General features: G+C 42.2%; 1 protein-coding gene across 1 annotated transcript; it reads left to right on the top strand.

Annotated features, from left to right (window-relative positions):
- The first annotated feature begins 594 nt into the window (after nt 1-594).
- On the top strand, nt 595-23,127 carry TKT (transketolase). The gene is made up of 14 exons (XM_068201758.1): nt 595-870; nt 5,546-5,663; nt 7,008-7,121; nt 7,783-7,880; nt 9,502-9,693; nt 10,503-10,621; nt 11,511-11,704; nt 12,245-12,409; nt 13,024-13,180; nt 18,031-18,161; nt 19,206-19,289; nt 19,469-19,562; nt 21,121-21,243; nt 22,833-23,127. The coding sequence occupies exons 1-14, from the start codon at nt 764-766 to the stop codon at nt 23,018-23,020; spliced, it is 1,884 nt and encodes a 627-aa protein (XP_068057859.1). The 5' UTR covers nt 595-763; the 3' UTR covers nt 23,021-23,127.
- Nucleotides 23,128-24,451: the final 1,324 nt, after the last annotated feature.

Raw genomic sequence — 24,451 nt, 5'->3', positions numbered from 1 at the left:
GGCCTCCACTGTAGATGAGGGATCTGGAACACCTCTTATGAGGAGAGACTGTGGGAGCTGGGCCTCTATTCTGGGGAAGACTGAGGGGACCTCATTAATGCATATAAATATCTCAAAGACAAGGGGCCAGGAGGATGGTGCCAGACTCCTTTCAGTGGTGCCCAGCAACAGGACAGGAGCAATGGCCAAAACTAAACCACACGAAATTCCACCTCCACATGAGAGAACTTCTTTACGCTGAGGGGGGCAGAGCGCTGGAACAGCTGCGCAGGGAAGGCGTGGAGTCCCCCTCCCCGCAGACATCCCGAACCCACCGGGCCCGCTCCTGTGTCGCCTGCTCGGGGTGACCCTGCCTTGGCAGGGGGCTGCACCGGGTGATCTCCGGAGCTCCCTTCCAGCCCCACCACTGCTGCGATTCCCTGAGCGGGGAGCGCGGCTGCCTCGCCCTCAGCGCCGCCTCACCGCGCGCCACGGAAATGGCGCCCGCGGGCGGAGCCGGGGCCGCCGCGGGGCCCGCGCAGAGCGGGCCCGGCCCCGGCCCCGGCCGCGGGAGGGAGGGAGGATGGAGGGAGGGAGGGAGAATGGAGGGAGCCGGCCGCTCCTCTCTCCGCCCCCTCGCTCCTCTCCCCTCCCCCGCGCTCCTCTCTCCGCCCCAGCGCTCGGCCCTGGTGAGCCGCGCCTCCGCAGCGCAAAGCCCGTCCTCAGACGAGGTCCAGCCGCCGCCGCCGCCCGAGACCTGCCGCAGCCCTCCCGCGTCGCCCACATGGAGGATTACCACAAACCCGACCAGCAGACGCTGCAGGCGCTGAAGGACACGGCCAACCGACTCCGCATCAGCTCCATCAAGGCCACGACCGCGGCCGGCTCCGGGTGAGTGAGGGAGGCGAGCATGCGGCGACCCAGCCCCGGCCGCACACGAGTCGCGCTCCCGCATCCCGGGGCTGCATCCGGCCTCGGGATGGTGCTGGGAGGGGCCGTGCCGGGCTCCCTCTGCTCCGGTGCCCCGAGGACAGAGCCCCCGGTCCCGCGGTCCGCTTCCCGCCCGCGGATGGGGATGGGGAGCGGGCAGGGCCGATCCCACCGAGGCCCCGGCACCCCCGGCGCTGATGGATGCGGAGGTGGCACGTGTGGAAATGGCGGCCGGGGGCTCCGCGGGCAGAGCCCGCCCGGGCCGGGCCACGTCGGTCGCCGGTGCCGGCGGCTGTTATGACTGGGAGAGAGGCCGGGAATGCTAAGTTGGGGCAGGACTGGAAACCAAAGAATTTGTGCCCGAGGCGCAAGCGGCTTCTTTTTCATTGCGTGCCCGTCAGTTGGAACTAATTCTGCACAGAATTTCAAGTGAGCCCAAGTGGGATTATCTGTGCAATGCCCGCGGTCTCCAATGGGCAGTTTATTCAGGCCTCTGGACAGGATTTAGTGTGGGCCCTGATGTGTGCAGATTCCAGGGTTATCCTTTCTTTGATCGTGCTATTACCTATGGAAAAAAAAAATCTCTGCAAATAATCCGCTTTTAGTCATGCAAAATTAAAGTCATTTTTTCTGCTTGAAAAATATATGAATGCTTCCATATAAAGTGATGGGTTGGGATTTTTTTTACATATATCCCGTCTTGTTGCAATTTCTTCTTTTGGACCTTTTTGAAACTAGCTGCAGTGTTTAAAAAAAAGAATCCGAAGGAATCCCTTGGATGCTGAGGTTTATGTGAAGAAGGGTGATGTGCAAAATATTATAAAGCTTCTTTGAATTGCCTTACAGTCCCCACCCTGTGCCTGCCATGAGCTCCCTCACATGGCTCTCGAAGCTGAACTTTACTCGTTCCGTTTGCAGACAGCAAATGAAAGTGCTGCTGTGGTTCTTCCTGTGAAATGGGGTGTTGGACGCGGGAAACCTCTCAGCAAGTCAGAGCAGTGCTTTTTACAAATCTGTCTTGTTGGGTCTAGTCCGGAGAAACAAGTATAGGATACTCAACAACTGCCCTTTTAGTTCTTGATTTGTTTCAGAGCTGCAGTGTACAATATTACACAAGTCTGTGTGAAAGTGTAAATTGAAAAACTGTGCTTTGTAGAGCTTGGGCTTCTGTGTTCAGCTTCCAGTAAGTTTTTTAAGCAGGCCACAGGGATGTATGGTATCAGTTGTCTCATCAACAGATAAAATTATTTCTCTGTTTTGTCTGATGTGCTGTTAATGAGAAAGGATCATATTACAGCCTCTGTTTCTCTTCTGCAGTCCATGAAAATCACCAGTAAAACCATTCTCACCATACTGATGAAGAAACTAAAAGTAGTTTTACTCAAGCTTTTTATTCCCTGGTTCATCTGTGCTACAATACTGAGTCCTTCTAGCACAAAGGCATTTCATTAATCCCTCTGGTTTATTCTGCCACTGGAGTTGTGTAGTCTGAAATTATTACACAACCTGATAACATACAGATTATGAAAGATGGGCTCTTGAGAGAAGATTCTGTTGATAAGTAATATATTTTCTTAATAAGATTTGGTTGCCAAGATGATGGTGTAGTAATGTGCCCAAAAGACATTCAGTCTGTTGTGGAGTTAGGCAAAGCATGTACATTTCCAAAGGAGCTGTGCATTATGAATGTTTTCTAAAAACTGAGGCAGTGTGCTTTGCTTACATTGCTGGTGTGCACTGAGGTTGGGAAAAGATGTTTGAATCCAAGTGAAGTTTAAACAGAAGCTTACAGTTAATTAAAAATGTGAATTGTCATGATGGCTTTGATTTTGTTAAGGAAATATATGTTTGTTAAAGGTGTAGCTTGTAAAAACTGAAGGAAACACTTGCAATAAAAGCACTTCAGAAAAAACAGGACCTGCCTACTACTTTCAAGGAAGTAATTTCCGTGAACTGTGGCGTGTATTGCAACACAAGTGTTGGTGTGGTAGATATGTCACACCAGTTCTTGCAGTCTTTACTTCTTTTACCTTCTATTAAAGAAAGTACAGTCTTTGCCTGGACAAGACCTAACTCAGTCTGATCCTGAAGTTGCTCAGACACATCACTTTGTGTATTTCATCAGCTGGAGTGGAAAAATTCAGTGAACTGGAAAAAAAAATTGTGCTCAGAATTACTTACGTGGGCAAAAAGTTTGATTAGGTTATTTGTAAAGATTGAACATTCTTGCTTTGGGGCATGGAAGAGCTTTTTCTTTTAGATAAGTAGTGCACACATTCCCATTGAAATGGGTAGAGTCTCTGCTGCAGCTGATGATAAACTTCTGCAGTTTTGAAACAGTGTCTTGGCTTCCTAGAGCAGGATGGATACATTCTTAAAAGTGGAAGTTGCAAGAGTTTCTTAAGAGGCAGTTAAGTTTCATAATATGTGATGTGATCACTTGTTGCAGATGATTTTTTTCTCCAGTTTTTTTTGGTTTTGACTCAGTGTTCCATTTTAGCTTTCCACCATTATCCTTTGAAATGTGTGGACACATGTAGATGGAACAAATATCAATTGATGCACAGTAATAAAAGCCCCCCACAAAACTAACTTGGAGCAATTATTTTACCCTTGTTTTGTGTGGATCCAGGACTTTGGTGTTCTAGTGTACTTTGGTTTGGTTTCCTACCGAAGGACTGTATTTCGAAGTTAAGGGGTTTTTTATTTCTGGTAGTAGAAGTTCATTTAATTAACCTGTAGCTTTAACAAGATTTTTTTCCAATTTTCAGGTAATTTATTAAATTTTTCTACTTTTTTTTTTTTTTTCACATGCTACCATTTTAGGTGGTTTAAAACTTTTTTAATCAAGACCAGGAGTTCATAGAAGTATGGTTAAGTATAAAGTTAATAAAATTAAAGGAATGAAAGCTTTAAACAAGCATGTAAGGCTTATTGATTAACTCGAATACATAAATATTTACTAATATGTTTGAACCATGGTTTAAAGCTAATTCTCTTGGTTCCCTGTGTGTGAGTACTTACTAAGGGATGGACACTAACAATAATTTGTATTTCGCTAGTGTTTTGCATGTTTTTATTGTCTTATTACAGTTATGTTGGGGATGTTGGGTGGGAAGGTTTATTACTGTCAAAAGAAAATGTTCTGATTAAAGTTCTAGTGAAAGTGTTGTCTAATCCTAACATGCATGGTAAATATACATGTAGGAAACAAAAGTGACACTTTCATAGCCAGTTTGTCCTGTTTTACAAGTAGGATGAAATTTGAAGAATAGCCTGCTAAAGATGAAAAGTAAATGTTGGTAGAAGAGGAAGTGAGAAGAAACGGCTTTTTCAACCTCTTTACTATTCATCATCCACTTTTCTGTACTTCAGTAGCAAAGGCTGATGTCAAGAATTATGTTTACATCAGTAAAATCTGAAAAATGCTATTTTCCATACTCAAATATTTTTAAAGAGCTTCCTTACCCCTTTTAAGCTTTATGGCAAGTGAAAAGCCAAGGCTGGTACTTCCAAGTGGTCAAGTGGTGCCACCCATTCCAGGTGCATAAGAACTAGAGTGATTATTACGTAAATTACAGTAATGCAGATAAATAAAAGTAATTCTGTGCCCTTTTATTGCACTTCAAATGAAATATATACCTTGTCATGGAATAACTCCATATTTTCTACTTGCATAACCTCTTCACATAACTTTATATTCACTTGTTGATATTTTATGGCACAGTTGCCTGTGTATTCTGAAGGCAAGTTATAGCTGAAGTATGAATTAATGCTGCTGTTATCCCAGACAATTCAACATGAGGGACTATACCAGATACCTCAAAATGTTTGATAAACCAACTCATACAATATTTCAAACTTATGAAGATGTAAATGTAGAAAATGTTAGTTCCCCTCTTAGCCAAAGATTAAGCAATTTAGTATTTTACAGCATGTATCTGGGTGTTTACTGGAGACAGTAAATTTCCATATCCAGTTTCAGTAGAAGATGAAAACAATAATTGCATTATTTAATGTCCTCTTTGGAAATCAGAATTCTTATTCTGTCAGCTCTAATGTGGTACAATGAAATGGTTCCTAAATTATACTATTATAAAAGTTCCAGAAGTCTCTGCAGAAGTTAATCTTGCATTACCAATCCCTGCATGTGCATCAGAGCCTGAACAAGTCCTGATGCCATGTTTTTAATTTCTCCACTCAGCCAGTGGCTCCAGTTCGGTGGCAAGCTGTCCTTGTTTCCTCTGCATTGGTGTGAATTTCTGCCACCAGATAAATCAGTGGAGTCTGATTTCAGGCCCAGGCTGACACAGCCTGTGTCTGACTGTCCTGTGCTTCAGCCACCCCTTCAGGTGGTGGTCCTTGGCATGGAGAAGAAGGGAGAGCTCTAAAAAACAAGTCCTTGAGCTGTCAGCAGGGTTCGGATTGAACACCCATTTCAACCAGATCAGAGGCTCCCTTTGTCTCAAAGTATTTGACTGGCACTGGGGGAACAGCACAGGGGTGGGTTATCAAACTCCTCAGATTTGTGTATTTTAATGCTGAGGAGTTGGGGTCTGATGAAGTGATACTTTAAAAATGCGGTCCTGAGCAAACAGTAACACAAGTGGTAATCTTGGGTCTTCTTGACTTGTAGCCATCCTACATCATGTTGCAGTGCAGCAGAGATTATGTCTGTGCTGTTTTTCCATACCATGAGGTACAAAGTGCAAGACCCCAGAAACGCCAGCAACGACCGGTTTGTTCTTTCAAAGGTAAATAAATAATTACTCGTTTGCTGTCCTGTTACAATCTGCTAGCAAAGAGCTGTCTGTCTGTAGATCTAATTGACTTGTCTTCTTTGACTTGCGTTTACACACACATCTGCAGAGAAGTCTGTTGGAAATATCTGAGAGCCTGGAATTTGTCTGCTACAGAAAGAAGCTGGCTAAATTAAGTTGCAACATAACTTAAAAACAGTTTTAAAAGGGTCTTTGTAATGTGTCCTGATAAGTCTTAACTCCACTATATTACATTGTTGTAATGTTAAATAATAAATATTTATTGTCTATACAATCTATGAGGATGCAGTAAGGTCTGTTTTATTTTTCTAACGAGGCAGTTGCAGTTGGCTTTTGTGCTCTCTTGTTAAATGCAGCCCTGCTGTTCTGCCTGCAGCCATGTCACAGCTGTGGGCACTAATTCCTGCCAGCTTCTCAGGGAGCATTACATGAAACGGGGCAGGTTAGTGAATAGTTTGCAGTTTGCATTCCTACTGTGCCAGTATGGTACTAAAGTCACTGTTACATCTGAAGCCACTGTGGGTCAGAAAACACTTAAACCCCAATCTGTGCTAGCTGTTAATGTTTCTGTCCCCTTCCTGTGTCCTTGCAAATCATGGAGATATATTGTTCATATGACATAAAGGCAGGTGAGGGGCCTTCAGAAAACGTGAAACATTGCGAATGCTGTAGAACATGGCAGATGAAGTGCTCCAGTGATGCACAGTCCATCTTTGAGTCAGAATTCCTCATGTGGTGGCTCGCAGTAGTGCTGTGGAGCCCGTGGTGAATGTCCTTTTGCTGGATGCAACTTGCCATTTTCGGTGGCCACTCTGAAAGAAGGAATTGAGTGAGAAGCACGCAGTTGATGCTGAGGTGGTGAAGCACTGAGAGTCTCTTCCTCATGATTACTTTAGCTCTCTAATTCATCAGTGTTGCTGTCCAGAGTTGCCAAATGGCTTCAAACCTCTGCATGCTCTTTTGACTCCAGATGACTCCAGGAGTGGAAGATGACTGCTCCACAAAGGTCTGAGTGTACAAAGCTTAAAACTTTGCCTGTTGTCACTCACTGCATTCAACCCTGAGTACTTTGATATTGAAGGAAGTTGTAGTGAGATAACACTGCTCATCCTGCCGGGGTGCTGTAAGCAGGGGCGTGGGGAGCTTGGAAACAAGCATCAGTGTGGATGTGTGCACTGTAAAACTGTTTAATAACTCCATGCCTTCATAATGGGCACCAGAACCTGATTTCAGGGTTTGTCAGCTTTGTAGAGTTTTGTCCTGATAGTCGGGAATTGTGAAATTTGTGTTTTGTTTACAATTTCTGTTTCTCTCTAGGGTCATGCAGCACCAATTTTATATTCTGTTTGGGCAGAGGCTGGCTTTCTACAAGAAGCAGAATTATTGAACTTGAGGAAAATTGATTCTGTCCTAGAAGGACACCCAGTGCCAGTGAGTGCTCATAATCTTTGATATGAAAGTATGTTTTCTGTGAAACAAGAAGTGTATGTATTTCACAGCAATTTTGGTTGCCAGCAGTACAGGAAAGATAAAGACTTCTAAGAAGGATGATGGTATTTATGGCTTCACAACTGAATTTGAACTGTGTTTGAATGAGCATGTAGAAATGACCTTTATTGTTGTAGTAAAGTTCCCCTACTGTGCTTGCCACACCCTACTTTACTGCATGGCAGTATTTTCCATTTTATAAATGTTTAGGTAAAGTTGCATCCGGGCTTCACTTGCCCTTTAAGCAGTTTTGAGGTATTTCAAGAGTTTACACCATTTGGCCATCTCACTGGTCTTTCCATTCCCAGCCAGTTGTTTCAATTGATTCTTTTTACACAAAATCATCAATTCTTAACTGTTGCCATCCGAAGCATAGCTGAGAAATTCCATTCCGTCTCAGAGTGCCCAGTTAGCTTGTGACAGTCATCAGGAAAGGAAACTTGCATTGCAGAGAAATCAGGGGTTCACAGCAAGATTTAGAGGGACTTGCACATTGTTATGGCTGAGAAGCTGCATTGTGATATATGTTGAACCATCTTCTAGCACTGGAAATTACTTCCTCTCTTTCATAACTATAAAATAATTGTTGCCTTTTTATTCTCAGAGACAAGCCTTCACTGATGTGGCTACTGGATCCCTTGGGCAGGGTCTTGGTGCTGCTTGTGGAATGGCATACACTGGCAAATTCTTTGACAGAGCCAGGTAACTCCATTTTCATGCTTCATGATTATAGGTATTCATTGGGAAAATTTTGTTAAATTACATAGATAGTAGATTCATTCTCCTTTATTCAATCCCAAATCTGATTTCAAATTCAGGTTTTGAATGATAGATAATTACAAAGCTGTTGCCAGTAAAACTACCAAGGATTTAAAGATTAGCAACAATTAGTGCATATGTGTGTTTCTTTTGTAACCTGACAGCATTGCAAGCTGATGTTCCTGAACAGAGAAGACAGGGAGTTGTTGGAGGAGCCCCTAACTTCCAGAGTCACTGATATCCATTTTGAGACTGGATGTGTCCCCTTTAGAAGGAAAGTGCAAGCTGGAGACGTCTGTTCAAAGTCAGATGACAAATAATGGAGAACGTTGGATAAGGAACCGTTATGGTCAATAATAGCATAATTGAATCATAAAATAGGGCCCAAAATGTTATCAGAAAGGCACTCGACTCCACAGAGACAAAAATGACTGCTCCTGCCATTTGTTTTGTGCACAAGAAAAGAAGATGTCTAAAGGCAAATCTGTATGAGGAGGAAAATAGCCTGATGTGGTTGATATATTTTATTTGACAGTTCTAGTACATCTGAGCATAGGCTGCCCAGTTAATGTGTCCTACACTTCACTAGCTTGAAATCATTTCTGTGAAAGATGACTTGCTGATTTTAATTGAGTTTAGCAGATGCTACGTGTGGAAAAAATCTAACTAGTGCTTACATGACAAAAGGAAAAGGTGGTCTTGCGTGCAGCACTGGGAAGCAGCTTAATTGCAAGGAGTTCACATTTAGCTGAAGGCAGGTAGGAATCAGATCAAAAGTCTGTTATAGCTTCATGTTGAGTAAAAAAAAAAAAAATCACTGACAGCCATCTCGATTATTTTGTTTTAAAATTATATATTTGAAGAAAAATTTACTATTCTTTTTTTTATTATTTTAGTGGGTAATAAACATTTACAAAGTTTTGTCATTCTGAAGAAGAGTGGTAGTAAAAGACAAATGCTGTGGCTGAATTGGGTAGAGATGAGGCAGTACTCCTGCTAACTGAGTTTTACCTAAATAAAGGGCTTCAGTGGTTGAAGAAATAGTCTACAAAGTCATATCATGTTGGTTATCTTTTTCCTGAACTCTGAATTTGTTGTGCAGTATGCTTTAATCCTTAGGTGAGCTCATGCACAATTTAGAGTTTCCTGAAATTAATTCCTGTTGGTTGTCCTTCCAGAGGGTATATGGGAGGAAGGAGGAAGCAGAGGTTACTGTCCCTGCATTGTTCAGGCTCTTGCTGAGTCACAGTGACAGTGTTCAATGGGCTTGTTCAGTCAAGCCTTGCAGTGGGAGGCTTAAGACTTGATTTTTTTTGAGACAAAGGTTTGGAAAGGAGTACAGTATTTCTCACCGTATTTTTCTAACATGTAACAGCTCGTAACTATTTTAATTTGATTTGTCTAAGGTTACATAACTTTAGCAGAGACTAATCCATTGAACAATGGGAATCGAGTTTGGGATAGAAAAATGAAGTGAATTCTTACTATGAATTATTAGAGGAGTTTTGATTTAATAGTGTTTACACATCAAACCTGATTTATTTTCATTTTTAATTTCTTCTAGCTATCGAGTGTACTGTCTGCTTGGAGATGGAGAGTTATCTGAAGGCTCTGTTTGGGAGGCAATGGCCTTTGCTGGCTTTTACAAGCTTGATAATCTTGTTGCTATATTTGATATTAATCGTCTTGGACAAAGTGACCCTGCTCCTCTGCAGCATCACGTTGAAATCTACCAGAAACGCTGCGAGGCCTTTGGGTATGTGAGTGGGAGAAGCTCAGGATAATCTCTCATTTGAAAATGTATGTTCTATTTGCTTCTCAGAATTGTTCAAATGAGCTTTCAGCTCTAAAGGATTCCATCAGCAAGGAAGATGTTCTTTCATAATGCCTGATATTGGTCAACTTTATGGCTGCAGCAGGAGTATTGAAAGTGGCAAAATTTGCTGGCTTTGAGGAAAAATACGGACTGCTTGTTCAGATAAATCTGTTAGGGGTCTTAAAACTGTTTTTAACACACCAAATTCAGATTTTATAACTGTAACCACATGTCCTGTTATAGCAAGTAGATCAGAAAAAAACAGCATGGAAAGTAAGAGAATTCTTTGTGTATTGGCTTTCATTTAGTTTCATGTTTCTATGCAGATGCAAAGTCCGTGCTAAAAATTGTCAGATACAATAGAAACCAAATTATGCCTGAGTATTTTGGGTTTTTTTAATCAACGTCTCTTGTCAGTTTTCATCTTATTTCTAGATGTTTGATTTGCTCTTGTGATTAAAAATGGCCATTATGTCTGAAGAAATGTAGGATAACTTAGTTATCTGTGGGCTGTGAATTTTGCTCATAGTTGTTGATCCCCCTGTGACTCATTTTGCATTACAAAAAAGCAGCTGTGCTATTTTTTATGTTCTCAAATAAATGCTAGTTCGTGTTTCTGGCATACTTTGTGTCTCTTAAAAAGACACTGTACTGGAATTAAGTTAGTATTTGTTATTGTTATTGCTGACTACCAGAGAGTGTCACATGCTAAAACCCTTTAGAAACAGTTGATCTGTTTGTGTTCTTAGCTGGCATGCCATCATTGTGGATGGACACAGTGTGGAGGAGCTTTGCAAAGCCTTTGGCCAGGCCAAACATCAGCCAACAGCCATCATTGCAAAGACTTTTAAAGGCAAAGGCATATCAGGTAATAAAAGAATTCTTGCTTAGCATACACACGTAGATATAATGTATACCTAGTGCTGCAGTACAGGTACCTGCACATCCAAGGAGCAGCATGCAGAAAGTCTTTTACCCTCTGTACCTCTCAGCAACATTATTGCTGAGAAAATTGGTTTAGTCCTATCAAGTGAGACGCGTGCCAGCTATGGAGTATTCTATCCGTGGGATGGAGCAAATGCACACTCAGTGTGTCAAGGGTTGCCATGATTCCCTTTAGCCACAGCTTTTAGCAGCACTCTGAGCTTGCCTTTCTGACCAGATAAATATTAATAACACCAGTGAATGTCTTCATTCCTTTTCATTGAGTAAGCAAGCAAAGTTCATTATTTGTAGTGACTGAGGGAAAAGCAGTGTATCAGCCAGAGAGGTGATTTGGCTGTTAGTGCCAGGTGCACAGATAAGAGTCAACAGAAGCTATTAAAATAAAGCTGTAAAATATCAGATCTTGTTTGAATTGGACACCTTGGTTAACTGTTGTTTCAAACTTATCTGAGTTGGTTTAAATAGGACTCTTGAAATTTCATGGGAAATGTTCACACTGATTTACTGGTTGCTTCCTGCCACACTTAGGTCTGTTAGGTGCAAATTTACAAATAATTTCAGTAGAAGATGCTGGGATTTTGTCACAAGTTTGGAATATATGTAATTTGATTATGTAAAATTCCTCCTATTTGTTTAAATATGTCTGTCTTAATGCAGTTGAATATTACTGTAATTTTTCAAGGAATTTCTTCCTTGGAAGAAAATAATGGACTGTCATACTCCACTGCACTTTTATCTGGGTAAAATCTGCAGCTGAAAACCGAAATTGTTTTTATACTTTTCTTACTTTTAATGTGACTTTAAATACACAGGTGTTGAAGATAAGGAAAGCTGGCATGGAAAGCCCCTTCCAAAAAATATGGCTGAACAGGTCATTCAGGAAATAGATGACAGAATCCAAAACAAGAAAAAGCTTTCTCCAGCCCTTCCAGAAGAAGATGCACCTATAGTAAATATTAGAAACATTAAGATGCCATCTCCACCAACTTACAAAGTGGGAGAAAAGGTATTCCCTTCTTTTTCACTGATGGTCAGATATTTCAAAGTGTGAGACTGTTAAACTGGACAGCAGGAAGTTTTGTGTTATCCCTTGCCCCAGTTGCAAATACCCACCTCTTCTCAGTAGGCAGACACCTATTTTTGTGGTGGTACACAGACAGTCAACTTGCTGGGTATCAAAAGGGTATATAAACATATTAAAATATGGAGATTCAAATCACTCTTCTTCATTTCATGATTATCAAATTTCTAAACTACTTAATGTGCCTTTAAAATTGAAGAAACTCTCTGAGGTTCGGTGAATTTCCATGATTGGAAAGCAAGGTTTTAAACATTTCCCAGCCAGATTGGTGGAGAGTTGCCAATTTTAGCACAGATGTATTTTCTAATGCTTCATTGTGGATTTGTTTACTCTTCTGTGTGTCACTGTACTCATATGTACTTTTGATACTGCTATCATTTGAAAACAATAAAACAGGAACAAAAAAAAAAAAAGCCTCTAGAAAGCAGCAGGTTACAGCAGCCCTGGTGTGTTTTCCTTTTGCAGTGGGCCACCCGCAAGGCTTACGGGGTTGCGCTTGCAAAACTGGGCCATGCCAACGATCGAGTGATTGCTCTGGATGGCGACACAAAGAACTCCACCTTCTCAGAGCTCTTCAAGAAGGAACATCCCAGTCGCTACATTGAGTGCTACATTGCTGAGCAGAACATGGTAACTGCTCCCTTGGGTTTATTGAAAGATCAGTATGACCATTCAGTGTGAGCTCCCTTACAGTGGGGGTCTAATACTTGTTTTTCAAATAAATGTGAGGTAATTGTAGCAAAAACCAATTTAGAAACCTTGTTCTAATTTCCATTTTGCTGAAGAAGGGCCTTTTTAGTAAATACCAGTCCAAATAACACAAGTAAATCCATTCCTTCTTACTAATGATGATTTTTGTCTTCTGGAGATAGCAAGACCATGTCCATTGAACTGAGAACCTAAGCCTTTGATCCAGGAGAAGAAAGAGGGAGATAAGTCTTAAAAATCTTTGAATGGCTGCTTTAAGCAGATAAAGAAAAGAAGCTGCCAGTAAGAGTCACCAATAACAGCTAGCAGTTGAAGCATGGAGCAGAGGAGATGCAGGAGAATAGATACTGGGAGGGTGAGTTGCCTCCTTTCCTCTCTGGAAATACCAGCAATTAGAAGCAGGACTAAACAGAGATTTTTAATCTGCATTGAGAGCTTCTTGCTAAATTTTTAGGGCAAGAAGTCCCACAGATGATGTCCTGAAAACCAGTGATAAATGAGGAATTCACTGCTCTTATCCAATGTCCCTCTTTCAGGTGAGCATTGCAGTTGGTTGTGCCACTCGTGACAGGACCATTGCTTTTGCCAGCACCTTTGCCACCTTCTTCACGCGGGCGTTTGACCAGATCCGCATGGCTGCCATCTCCGACAGCAACATCAACCTCTGTGGCTCCCACTGCGGCGTTTCCATCGGTAAGGGCACCCACGGCTCCCTAGCAGCAGTCCCCATCCAGCCAGTGATAAGTGACTGTAGGAATGTGCCCTCTGTTGACGGAGTAAACAAGTTACCCTTTGTCTCCTTAAAAAGGAAAAAAGCCCAGAATTTTCTCTCCTCAATTTGGTTAAAAGACACCTCATAGGACCTTGGGGACTTCACCTCAAACTTAAGGATAGCTAATTGGACAGGAGCCAAAAAGACCCACCTAAGCAATTCCCTAGAAAAAGAGGAGAACAAAAGAAGTAATCGCTTTTGTGAAGTGTTTTAGCAGGAGCAAGAACCTCTTGCCCTGGCTCAGTTTTTCTCTGTAAAGAGCTTTTTTATTTTGCCTTTTATTAAAACTTTTTATTTCCAACACTGTCACAGGAGCCATCCTGCTTCTTTTATGCCACCTGAGGTAGCTGATTTATCAAGGGTATAATGCTTATCTCTGAGAGCTTATAAGACCTGGCTTGAAGAGAAAAAGCATTAAGTGTCTGGCAGCCAGATGGATCCTGCTCTGTGGAGGCAAGCTGTACTGTAGCTGGGGTGGTGTTACTGTAGCAGCAGTGATAGGAGGAAGTTGTATTTGCAAGTCCACTTCTGTTGTATTGAGGAAGAATGAGAAAAATTTCAAGCCTGTTGGCCTGTTTTTCCTTTTTGGCCATGATGAAAATAGGACTTTTCCCTACAAGCTTTCCTACTCTACAAGTAAAGACTGATATATAGGGATTGGAATGAAACTGTGGGGTTTAGGTTCCATTTCATCTTTGCAGTTGATGTCTTCTGTGGAGAGAATAGTCATGTGCTTACAGTTCCATTGTTTCCCAGTCCCTTAAATGAGAAACTAATGATACTGTTCTTGCACAGATGCTCTTGCCCATCAATCTCAAAAACACTTTAGAGATCACACAATTGAAATAACTACTTCTACTTATCCCAGTATTATTTACTACTGAAATTGTTAATATGGTGATTAGAAAAAATCCAAAATCTCTTACATACTAATGACATAGGAACTGTGAAGCTGTTACATAATTCAGAAAATTGAATCCTAGACAGTTTTGGTTGGAAGGATCTTAAAGGTCATCTCCTTCCAACATCTCCCACTAGACCAGGTTGCTCAAAGTCAGGCAGGACTTACCCTTGGCTGTCTTGAATCACCTCCCTCTCCCCATGTGCCTTAGTACTGCTTCTAGGAGGATCTGTTCCAAGATCTTCCCAGGCACAGAGTGGTAGTTTGTAGTTCCCAGGATTCTCTCTTTTCCCCTTTTTAAAACCAGGTGCAGTGTTTCCCTTTTTGCAGTTACTGGAGACTCCACCTGGTACTGCTGTGACTTTTCATTGGGAGTGTCTTGGCAGCTACATCAGCCAATTCTGTCAGGACTCTGGGATGCATCTGGCCAGCTCCCGTGGACTCTTGTATGTTGAGGTTCCTCAGGAGGTCACAATCCTGATCTGTTGTGCTTTAATCTCAGCTGGACCCCAAGTACCTCCCAGCCACTCACCCACTCCCTGTCCCTACAGTGGGACTGGGAGGAGAATCAGAAAAAAAACCTCGAAGTTAACTACTACTACTACTACTAATTGTAATTATAAAAATAAACTCCGAAAAACAGGCACAATACAATTTCTCAACACCCACTGACCAATGCCCAGCCTGTCCCTGAGCTGTGGTCAGCCCCTTCCAGCCAACCCCCCCAAGTTTGTATGCTGATCATGGCATTCTGTGGTGAGGAATGTCCCTGTGGCCAGCCTTGGTCAGCTGTCTGGGCCATGGTCCATCCCAGCTTTTTGTCCATCTCCTCACTGGCAGAGCATGAGGACACTGAAAAGTCCCTGATTTAGGATAACACCACACAGCAACAACCAAAACAATGGTGTGTTATCAACAGCATTCTCATCCTAAATCCAAAACACACCACTGTACCAGCTAAGAAAAAAATTAACTATCCCAGCCAAACTCAGGATATCTTACAGCAGAATGAACTTTGCTCACCCAGGCCCTTTCTGCAGTCCATCCACCTGAGAGGTGTGGGAAAAGGAGACCAGTGGAGACCAAGGCAGCAGAGCCAGCACATCTCAGTCCAACTGTCTGAGGGTCCTCACCAGCAGAGCCTTCTCTGGACTTGCCTTCCCACTGTAACTGTTCAGAACATGTCAGATCATAGTGGGTTGGCTTTGGTTTGAAAGAGGAAGAGAATTTTATTTTTTATCTGAAATGCATAGACATGACCCATGAAAACAGGAACAGACTTGCATACCAAGAAGAAAAATGCAAGTAGACATTCATGCTTGAAAAACTAGTAGGTATTTCTAGGGAAAGGGAAAGAGAGGGACAGCTGACAGGGGGAGTAAATTAAGGTTCTCTGCATACATCAGTTTTTCAGCTGATTTAATAGTTTTGGCTGGCAGTAATATTTGGAGGAGAGTTGGTTTTTCATTTAAAACAAAATAGTTAATTTGATCTGTAATACTGGTAAAGATTTAAAGATGATTCATAAACACATGTAATCTAATCTCAGACCTCAAACTTGTAGCAGTATAGTTCTCTGGAGTAGAGACTTAATAACATACAATTGTGTATGTTATTAAGGGAGGGATTCTGTTACAAGCCTCTTATTAAAATCAGTCCTTCCACCTTCAGACTTTTAGCAAGCAGGGTTTTGATGCAAAAGCCAATTAGGTTTGGTCTTTGCTGATTTAAGAAGATAACACTCCTTTGGGTTACCTGAATTGTCTCCTAGAACTACACTTCCAGGTTTCAATTTTCAGCACATGAAATGTTCTGCTGGGATCTGTGACTGTGAAGTACAGACTTCGATGTGTAAAGTTTTTGAGGTACAAATCTCATTCAAGCCTCAACTTGATTTTCAAAAAAGCATTTCAACCTAAAGTTTTGCAACATATATAATGAGTTATATAAATAGTTATATGATGTTAATGTAAGTTTTGCAACTTATATGAAGAGTTATAAAGAAAGTTATTCAGAGAAATCCTTTAGCAGTTAAAAAATTCAATTTTAAATGAAAGGGTATGAATGAAGCGTGCTTCTTACTAGAACTTCAGGCCTGCATGGAATTCCAAATCTGCATGGAATTCAGAATCCAGTCTGGATCTGTGATGAACGTTGAAGTTTTAGGTATGCAGCTCTAGGCAGACCTGGGCTTCTGCTGCACTGAAATTTTAACCATTAAATTTATGAGAAATAGCTATCACAATGACCTTCTGAACTTGTACAAGTTCACTCCTAGACCAATAGTTGCTGATGGACCTAAACATTAAGTAAGTTTTAAGGTCATAAGAGAATAATGGAAAAATCTGTCTTTTTCAAACTGAATGTATAGGAAAAGAAATCATAGTGTACATGTGTAGAAATAGAATTTGGACATTTGCTACTGCTCATATTAAGCATTTACTTCTTTTATTAAGCTATAAATGGAGGTTTTGCAGATGCAATTGAGAATTATACTCTCATTTGTTTTGTGGTATTCAAAACCATATAAATTGAGATTTTCATAAGGACTTGGGGCCAGACTCTACTTGGTGCCAGTCTTTAAGTTACCTTGAATTGAATAGAGGAGCTTTGAATGTTGGTGGTATTGGCACCACTATAGCAAAAGCAGGACAAGCATGAGTAACTCTCTACCTCAGATAAGATTCAGATTCAGGATATTAAAAGTATCACCTGATAATTTTATTCTACATAATTTAATTTTCCTTCTATGTCTTCATTGTGTGAGTGCATTTTAGGAAAGGAAAATGCCCACTGGATCCCTCTCATTCAGAGTACACACATTTATCAACTGTGATGTTGAGAGGGTTTTTCATGTCATGATTGAAAGCAGAGACACTTCCTTTTCCTGATCTGTGCTTACTTTACTAGTAATGTACAGTGGCAGAGTTCAATGATTGATCTCTTTAACATGTTTAAAGTTCTTCAGAATTTTGTGCTGCTCTTAGGAAAATATTCTCCTCCTTCCTCGTGAACTCGTCCTTCTTGAATAACAGGTAGCGGGTGCATGTGGGAAGGCTCTTGGCCCTGCTGCTGCAGGCTGTGACATGAGTGGATTCAGAGCTCTGTGCATGGCTGGTTTGGAGCAGTGCCATTCCCAAAGCTCCGTTACATAAGGTCACTGGGGGCGGGGGGTGTTGTGGTGGTTGTTTCTTTAACCATGGAAAATCATGGCACCCAGCACGTGTCCTGGCTAAGGATTCCTTTTCATAGATCTGCAGTTTGTGCCATGAGGTGCTTGAGTTGTTAAATTAACAACAAAGATGCCCTATTGCTCCTTAAAAGACCTTTTCACAGTATTAAAAAATACATACATACCCTTCATTTAATCTTGAAATTAGCCTAAGAATTTGAGAATAGTTGTACCAATTGCATTCTCCATTTCTGATGGGACACATGCAATTCTCCTTTCACATTTCCAGCAGTTTAAATCTGGAGGAACATTATTGACAAATATAAATTTTGCCTCAGCACATGTAAATCTGAAGATGTTCAGATATCTTGTGACCCTCTTTCTGTATCTGTACCCTTCCTATTTGGTTGTATTCCTTTTGTGTTGTTTTATTGTTATACTTTATTTCCTATTTTTTCTTTTTAATCCCAGTTCTCTTTCTTTTTAGTCTCTTTCTATCCTTATTTACTGTTTAGATGGTTCCAAGTTTAAGGAGAAGATGATTCTTTTCTCAAGCAGGTAGACTTGCATGTCGTGTGTGTGCCTGATTTTATCCTTTTCTCCTTTTTTGCCTGGTTTATGTTGAACCTCATTTCTATATTGAGTGATTGTAAAAAATGTGCACTTGCTCTTTTGTAACCCTGCTTTAATTCTTTCAGGTGAGGATGGGCCATCTCAGATGGGGCTGGAGGATCTGTGCATGTTCCGGGCTATTCCCAACTCCACTGTGTTTTACCCCAGTGATGCTGTAGCCACTGAAAAAGCAGTGGAAATAGCTGCCAACACCAAGGTTTGCATCATAGTATTTCTGAGCCTGAGAATAATTCTCTCTTTTGTACTACTCTTGTTGCTTCTGGCATGCTTCTTGCATGTCTCTACCCACGTAAATTCTTCCCGAGGCTCCAGGGGGGCAGTGGGATGTTTTCTTTTCAAGGAAAGGTTGCAGACATTCTGTCCAGGCTAGTGCAGAATGAACAGTCGTGAATGCTGTGGGCCAGATTTGGGGAGATGTAAATGAGTACACGAGTGCAGTTTGAATCTATATTGAATTAGAGTAAGTGTAGGTCTTTAGCAAACCTAGAAGTGCTCTCCTAGTACCTTATCTCTGGAATCAAACTTGAAGCTGGATATGGAAAGATAAATCTCTATATTGTGGATTTTGATCATCTCTATGATCAGTATTTTCCTTGGCTGCCATAGAAGTGTATCTTAAGAAACAAGAAAATGATCTGAAAAAATTCAATCTTGCTACTACAGGTTTTCAGTGAAGGAGTGTGGAAATTTGGTGTGTAACAAATATGATGAGTGGTTTGTGGAAAAAAAGATGGGAGATGGGGAAAGGAGTGGGAAGAAGAGATTAAAGTACAAGTTTGCTACTTCTTCTGGAAGGGCATCTGAACTTCAACTGATGGGAAGCCTTTTTCCTTTCTTTCAACCCAGCATTCTTCTCTAATTTAAAATTCACAAGAGTAAAAGTTGCACATTTATGGTAAGGTTCTAAGAGTCTAATTAACTCAAGTAGGATTCTCCATTTCCACAAGAGAACAAAAGAGAAATAAGTATCTTGGAATCAGAAAGGAAATTGTAAGTTATCAGTGTGCTCCAAGAGGAGGTGAAGTGTTTTGTGCTGTTTGAAGCAACCAGCTGCCACAAAGGACAAATGGGAATTGGTGGGGCAGAGTTTACTTATAAGAACCAGAGGCAACATAGGAGGGTGAACATCAGACAAATAGAAAAAGGCATTTTGCTGTATTATTTTTTCATAGGATTTATCAACTAGAATGTCAACACTTTTCTTTTTTCCTAACTTCTATCATGTTTACCTCGGAAACAGGGCATTTGTTTCATCAGAACCAGTCGTCCTGAAAACCCTGTCATTTACAACAACAATGAGGACTTCCATATTGGACAGGCAAAGGTAAATAGTGCACAGATAAATAGAATCACAGAAAATATGCAGTGTTCCTTTTGTAAAAGCCTTTTTCCCTCTAAAGTATTGCAAATATTTGATCTTTTCATTAAAATCTCTAGAAATGTAAAAAAAAAAAAAAACAGTAAGATTAAGTGTTAAAAACACATGGACATGTTTTCTTGCAGGTGATTTTGAAGAGTAAGGATGACCAAGTGACTGTGATTGGAGCAGGAGTCACTCTGCATGAAGCACTGGCTGCAGCAGAGCAGCTGAGAAAAGGTGAGGTTTTATCCTTTTTGTCATGTAACACAGAAAAAAAAAATCAATACCAGCCAGCCTAACTGCTCACCCTTTGTGCTGGTAAACATTAATTACACTGTTCAGACAGCTAGTCAGGCACCTGTTAGCTGATACAGTACAACACAGCATGCAGCTGCCAGCCTTGCCTAATGGAGGAGGTTTTAGTTGGCTTAACAGCATTAGAAGCCATGAAAATTGACAACAGATCACATCAGGGTCTCCTTAGAATTACTGATCTGTGGTCGTGCCCTGTGGGCAGAGGCTTGGGGACACTGTGTGAGAAGCAGGAGAGGCACCTGGTCTGGTACAGTAATCAGCTGCAAACAGGCTGGGGCCAGGTCCCAAACCACAGCTTGTCACCTGTGTGTGCCCATGGGCACCTGGCCCAGGTTGGGCTCACTGCTGACCTGGGTTTCTTTGAATGCAGCAACTCTGAACCAGTGCAGGAGGGGGCACAAATCTCTGGCAGTGCTCAAGTCATTGACATCTCACAGCAATGGTAATCCTTCATTGAAATAAGAGAAAGAAACCATCAAAAACCCATCTGTGAGTCAGGAGCCTCCCCCCAGGAAGAGATTACAAATAGCAGGAGATAATACAGTAATGCTGTGGCTTATGGGGAGCTTTGTGTGCAGCGTCTCAGTGGACTGATACTTTGTCATGAACTTGAGTTACCAGGCTTAGGACATTCTAAAAGTTGTATTTTCAGAACCATGGTTATTTTTCTGCACTTACCGTGCTTTACAATGCTCTGCTGATCTTAAAGTCTGAGTAATCACCTCTGGAGAGATAATCCCATAGTGCAGAGGCAGGGTCTAATACCCAAAATGTATTGGCCACTAAAGAGCCTTCAGTCACAAAACTGACAATAGGGCCTCTTCATATGTAGGAGTCAGCCCAGTGTTCAGCCAGCCAGGATTAGAGACAACCTCACATAATTGCTATTCTTTATAAACAATTGCCATTTGTGTGCAGCTTTAATGAGCCACTGGGCCTGCCTTATGAGGGCAGGGCAGATCTGGATTTGGTGCCAACCAACCTTAAGGGTGCCCTGGTAGGGCTGGGCAGCTCAGACAGGCACACCTGAGAGATGGCAGCCTGCAGTGAAGAAAGAATTCAGAATGCCTACACACCAAAAATCAGGTGGAAATTGTACTTTGCTTGACAATAAAGGTCTGTGACAGCCTGAGTAAGGAGGATTTCTCTGGTGACTGGATTCTCTCTTACCTGGGGAAAGCCAGTTAGATGACTGTTTTGCTGATGGGTGCTCCTGGTAACCTTGAGTCCCTCTTCCAAGTCTCCTCCATTATGTCTGTGAATAAATGGATATAAGTATTCCACAAGGTGCATGGAGAAAGAATATATATAAAAATGAGGCTTGGCTGGGTTCTGTGACAGATGAGTCATAGGTACATGTACCTGAAAGTTCATGTGGGCAGTTCTCAGGTCTAGGAGATCACAGCCATTGCCTGTACCACTGGCATTGTCTTGCATGTTGCAATTAATTGTTGCATATTATTTTCATTTATTTATGCAGAAAAAATCTACATCCGTGTGATTGATCCCTTCACTATAAAGCCCCTGGATAAGAAGACAGTACTTGAAAATGCAAGAGCAACCAAGGGCAGAATCATCACTGTTGAGGACCATTACCATGAAGGTGAGAAGGGTCTGGGAGGTCACAGCCCTCAGAGGCTGAAAGCTCACAGCTTCTGACCTGATAGAGGAGTATGAGACCTGAGGCTGTCATCCCATGAAAGCAAAAGAGAGATTTCAGGGGTTTTTTTTGGTGCTGTTAGGATTATAAAGTGACAATGAGGGTTGAAAGGTTCCAAAGATTTAAGGGGTGATCAGGGCTGCCTTTCTGATTAACTTGGCCTTGTGTGCCCTTTGTGTGCTTGGTCCAAGTGAAGTCTGGATTCATTTGTGCCCAGTGAAATTGTAAATTCCTGCTGTGCTGCAGGGGTTCTGCTCAGAGTGTTCTCTCAAAGGCTGTACAGCAGCTTCTTTGCAGGTGTGAAATTGCAAGAGAGACCATTGCTGTGCAGGTTTAAGTATTCCATGTGTCCAAAAGCTTGGCTCCAGGTTACTTGAAATCAGATGGTTTGGGCAGTTTCCATAGTTTTTCCACAGTTACTCTGGGATAAATTCCTCCCTTTGTCTTCTCCACCACCATAGATATCTACTAACAGAAATTAGTAGATATAGTGATGAGAATATTATCTTAATTTAAGGTGAGCATCACTCTTGCCAGGTACCTGAAGTGAGCTGGCTCTACTGTAAGTGCTGAATACACCATGTTTTGTCCTAGACTATGGGTGGTGATAGATCACTGAACCTCATCATTTTCTAGCTTAGTGTTCAGCTCTGAACAAGTATTTTACTGCAGGTTTGCAAGACAGCAGAGTCTTAACTGTGAGGTGTTGAACAGGAGCTGTGTGCTGGCACAGCACTCTGTGGTGCAGGCAGGGCAGGTGTCTGTGCCTCAGAACCCTGAGTGCATTGCAGGCCCCATCACACTTATCTCACCAGCTGCATCCACAGAGGTGCATCTGGCTGCAGGCTCATTTTGGTTAAATCCCACACCTGGAGCTGTGGGCAGCTGTGATCCTGGATACACTCTCTGAAGGGTGGCACTAAGGTGTCTCTTCTACCAGATCTCACAGCACATGCTTTTGACACAAGTCCAGTTTTCTTCCCTAGTACTTCTGCTTCCAGTGTCTCTCCTGCCTCCATGCAGTTCCTGCATCCTTTGTCCCTGTGACTGATAGTGAGTCAGAGCTGAGTCTGAGCAAAGGTTGTGAATACATTACATAACTCAGAGAGGTGCCCAGCAGCACGTACAGGCACTGTGAAAAGATGGAGCTCTGAAGTGCTGCTGAGATTGGTTGGAATTTCAGCATGTTAAGTACACTTGTAAATGCTCTTCAGTCAAAGTGTATTTTTAAACCTGGTTCCTGGTGGCTGGTGTCGAGGTGGTGAGAGCTTGCTGACAGTCCTGTGCCCTTGAGAGGCAGGTGTGTCCTGCTGCTTATGGCTGAGTACTTCAGAAACGGCAGCCTGCTTGTCCTCAGGATGCCTTTGACACAGGACAGGGTTTTCATTTCGCAGTTGGCCCACCCAGATATGTGTGCTTGGTGTTTTGCCGAGGCTGGGAATGGAGGCTGTAAGTTGCAGGTCCCACACACACAGTGTGGATGCTGCTGCTGGGACACTCCATCAGTCCATCAGTCTGCCCTCTCTCCACAGGTGGCATTGGCGAAGCCGTGTGTGCCGCTGTCGTGGGCGAGCCCGGTGTCACCGTCACTCGCCTGGCTGTGTCCCACGTGCCCCGCAGTGGGAAGCCAGCTGAGCTGCTGAGGATGTTTGGCATTGACAAGGATGCCATCATGCAGGCAGTGAAGGCAGCCGTGTCCAAATCCAGAAACGCGGAATAGATCAGAGCATCTCGTGCTGTGTAACGGAAGAGCTGCGCTCGGAGAGGTTAAGGCAGGCAAAGGTGCTTTATGTAGAGAGTTCTAATAAAAATACCAGCTTAAAAAACCTTCTGGGGTTTAATCTCTTCTTTTCTCTGTGGGGTTTGGTGGGGCAATACCTGCATGTTTAGAGTCCCAGCTCTCTGCATTGCCTCCAGCCATTTAAAACCAAAGGCAAGGAGGAAGTACCCAGTGTGCTGGGTGAGGCCAAAGTGGAATGAGATGTACCAGGTCCTGGGGAACCAACAGGGAGGTGGGGCCCAGCAGAGCTCTGGGCTCAGGTAGGAGCTGAATGCTGAATGGTAGTGCAGACAGCACAAGTGAAGGAAGTTGAAACTCTTCATAGGAACTTGTAGTTTTGAGTGCTTAGCCGATGCTACAGCAAGGGTGATGCTGAGAAGGACTAAAGGGTCTGGAAGAAGAGCAGGAAATTCCCAGGTACTTGAGAGGATGCAGCTCAATGTGTAAGTTGCTTTTTTGTTGAGAATTGACTTTTCTCATGGGACCTGCTGTAAGTGGCTTAGCTGTTCATCTGGCATGGTGGGATGCACTTGGTGACTTTTTAAATGTTTTGCTCTTTTTAAATGTTTTGCTTATTTTACCCTTAAGCAATTTCTGTTAAAATTAAAAATTTATGTTCACTGCAGAGTACCAAATTTAAAACATTAAGTATTGAAACATGTTTCTCATCTTGACTGTTCCACAAATTGCCTTTCAGAAAGACATCAGACAGCAGAGGACACTAAAAAAGCCCTTTTCATCAGAGCATGGTGACTGCATAGTTTTCAGTTCACCCAAAAGCCATTTGCCACTAGCATGGCTGCAGCTGTCTGAGCAAGACTTTGTTTGCAGACTAACACAAAGTATATAGTAGTTTGGGAGGGTGGAATATTTCTACAAAGACATGTAAAGGAGCATATAAATACTATGAAATAACTTGTATTCATCCTTCTTGCACAATTTAGCCCTTGAAGCATTGGGTGGCAGCTGTGCTGTGTTGGTGCAGGCCTGAGTGCAACTGTTGGTGTTTCTGGCAGTGCAGCTGGAACTGCAGGCAAGAGTGACTGACACTGGTGCTTCAAATTACACACAACAAAAAATAACCTTTCTAATTTTCTGAGCAAGGCTTGAAATTATTCCTGTAAAACTCTGAGCTGTTTGGCTTTGCAGTTTTCAGATTTACCTTTCCTTAAAAATCCATGTTTATGGCTTTTTCTGTTCAACTGGTTGCCTTCATCATTCTGTGGATATGAAGACCTTACATTTTTACTAAAAATATAGTTTTGTTGCAGTCTTTGTATGATTGCAGTAGCCCTACATTCTTGCAATGTGTAACACATCCTATAAAATGAAACAAATGTCAAAGTTTTGTGTTTATTTTACTCGAAGAAA

The sequence above is a fragment of the Anomalospiza imberbis genome, chromosome 11 (assembly GCF_031753505.1).
Source record: "Anomalospiza imberbis isolate Cuckoo-Finch-1a 21T00152 chromosome 11, ASM3175350v1, whole genome shotgun sequence".
NCBI classification, from domain to species: domain Eukaryota; kingdom Metazoa; phylum Chordata; class Aves; order Passeriformes; family Viduidae; genus Anomalospiza; species Anomalospiza imberbis.
The sequence above is the reverse complement of the archived record's forward strand: the minus strand, read 5'-3'. Positions and strand labels throughout refer to the sequence as shown.

Coding starts and splice junctions, on each gene's coding strand:
- TKT (XM_068201758.1), top strand. CDS start 764: ATGGAGGATTACCACAAACCCGACCAGCAGACGCTGCAGGCGCTGAAG. Junction 5,664..7,007: donor ACCGGTTTGTTCTTTCAAAG/GTAAATAAATAA, acceptor GTTTCTCTCTAG/GGTCATGCAGCACCAATTTT. Junction 19,290..19,468: donor TCCATATTGGACAGGCAAAG/GTAAATAGTGCA, acceptor GTTTTCTTGCAG/GTGATTTTGAAGAGTAAGGA.